Source organism: Vollenhovia emeryi, unplaced genomic scaffold, assembly GCF_000949405.1.
Source record: "Vollenhovia emeryi isolate VEMERY1.0 unplaced genomic scaffold, V.emery_V1.0 DF939199.1, whole genome shotgun sequence".
In the NCBI taxonomy this organism is placed as follows: Eukaryota; Metazoa; Arthropoda; class Insecta; order Hymenoptera; family Formicidae; genus Vollenhovia; species Vollenhovia emeryi.
Genome location: NW_011967167.1, coordinates 839,629 through 841,616, shown reverse-complemented (window position 1 = coordinate 841,616; position 1,988 = coordinate 839,629). Strand labels below are relative to the sequence as shown.

General features: G+C 55.0%; 2 protein-coding genes across 2 annotated transcripts in view; one reads left to right on the top strand and one right to left on the bottom strand.

Annotated features, from left to right (window-relative positions):
* The window catches only part of LOC105561850 (ubiquitin carboxyl-terminal hydrolase 5), a 6,700-nt gene extending 5,792 nt beyond the window's left edge, over nucleotides 1-908 (bottom strand). The window contains exons 1-2 of the mRNA XM_012012199.1: nucleotides 582-908; nucleotides 346-471 (exon numbers count right to left, since the gene is read on the bottom strand). Coding sequence (XP_011867589.1) covers nucleotides 346-471; nucleotides 582-908 — 453 coding nt within the window. The remainder of the gene's footprint in view (nucleotides 1-345; nucleotides 472-581) is intronic.
* A 150-nt stretch (nucleotides 909-1,058) lies between these two features.
* LOC105561849 (inhibitor of nuclear factor kappa-B kinase subunit epsilon) overlaps nucleotides 1,059-1,988 on the top strand; it is a 5,017-nt gene continuing 4,087 nt past the window's right edge. Inside the window, exon 1 of the mRNA XM_012012198.1 lies at nucleotides 1,059-1,504. Within this exon, the coding sequence (XP_011867588.1) occupies nucleotides 1,081-1,504 (424 nt within the window). The 5' untranslated portion in view covers nucleotides 1,059-1,080. The remainder of the gene's footprint in view (nucleotides 1,505-1,988) is intronic.

Here is a 1,988-nt window from a genome sequence, read left to right as displayed (position 1 = left end):
GGAAAAAGTAGTACAGGACTTTTTTTACTTGATTTGGTCTCAGGAATATGCTGTTGCAATAGTGCTCCAATTATTGAAAATGTTTCAATAATTGGAGCACCCAGAAAGGGAAAATCACCACACAGTTCCGACTTCCGACTAACCGCTCCTTGCAGACCGGGCCTTAGACATACCGTGTTGTTCGGGACAGTATTGACTGTCAACATTATTTTTAGTTCGGGCAGTATCAGATCGAGGGAAAACGGGTGAACGACCCGACGTTGTGGCACCAGGGTGAGTCACATTGTGTTTACATCGGAGGCGGAAGGCCGAGACGAAACTCTCGCCTTGGCGAGCCGAAATTACCTCCTTCTTCACGCGCTTGATGTGAAGGTACACAGCGTTGCCGGTGTTCTCGTAGTACCGGGCGACGTGCTCCCGCCCGAGGCCCAGGAAGGTGGCGAGGCTGACGTAGAGGCCGGTGGCCGTGTCCTTGGGCAGAAAAGGGGACATTTGTCAGCGGATAACGATCGCGCGGTGTCTCGCTGGTGGGTGTCGTCGGCGACGACGGGGGGGACGAGGGGGACGGGGGATAATCTTACTGGCGTGTCGAAGGAGTAAACGCACTCGTCCTTGTATATCCTGTCGCCGGCGCGCGGCACGTTGATCCTGTCCAGGTGTTTCGTCAGCTCCGTCAACTCCATGGCGAAAAGAGGCGGCTCGCCGGCACTTTGTCTCGCCCGATCGCTTCCTCGCTGTCTCTCTCTCCTTCTCCTCGACGGGAGTGACGGGCCAAACTCCTGCTCGCCTCCCCGCTGGCCTCGCGCGGCAAAAGCGCGAAGTTGCCGGAGACCAGGCCTGCCAATCGCCGCTCGCGGAGGTCGCTCGTGGCACTCGTGACCACGTGACCGCTCAGCTGTCACAGTCATCGTCGTCGGGGAACACGCTGGGCCCTTGGTGTCCCGGCCGAGGATGCTTCTTGGGGATCGACGAGGCTCGACGCGCGTCCATCGACGCGACACGGTGAGCCGCGGCAGGTGACGTCCGCGACGTCGCGAGGGATCGGCGCGTAGCGGGGAAACGCGAGTCCACTAGGAGAAGATGTCGTTCCTCCGCGGCTCCGCCAACTACGTATGGTGCACCACCAGCGTGCTCGGCAAGGGCGCGACCGGCGCGGTGTTCCAGGGCGTCAACAAGAACAACGGCGAGCCGGTCGCGGTGAAGACGTTCAATCAGCTGAGCCACATGCGGCCGCACGACGTGCAGGTGCGGGAGTTCGAGGTGCTGAAGAAGGTCAAGCACGAGAACATCGTCAAGCTGCTGGCGATCGAGGAGGAGCAGGACGGCCGTGGCAAGGTGATCGTCATGGAGCTCTGCACCGGCGGCAGCCTCTTTAACATCCTCGACGACCCGGAGAACACGTACGGCCTCGCTGAGAGCGAGTTCCTGCTGGTGCTCGAGCACCTGTCGGCCGGCATGAAGCATCTGCGGGACAACAACCTGGTCCACCGCGACTTGAAGCCGGGTGAGAGATCCGCCGGACACTCTCGTGCCCGTTTCTGCCAACGCAGATCCATCCTGATCCTTGTTTAACTAAGTTTCCAATTCCAGCAACTAGAAAGAGATACAAAGTGAAGTTAAACCGAGCCCAAAGTATTCAAAGTTAGGCACCAACGTCGTTTAACTTTAAGCTTAGCTTAATAGGGAAAAAATTAAATATTAGAACAGAAAATGTTGGTTCAGGCAATGTGAATCGTCGATCGTACAAGCCAAAGTATTTATACTTTTTCTTCAGATTCATCTTAAACATTGTTTAACTAAGTTTCCATCTCTTTCCAATTCCAGCAACTAGAAAGAGATACAAAGTGAAGTTAAACCGAGCCCAAAGTATTCAAAGTTAGGCACCAACGTCGTTTAACTTTAAGCTTAGCTTAAGAGGGGGAAAATTAAATATTAGAACAGAAGATATCGGTTCAGGCAATGTGAATCGTCGATCGTACAAGCCAAAG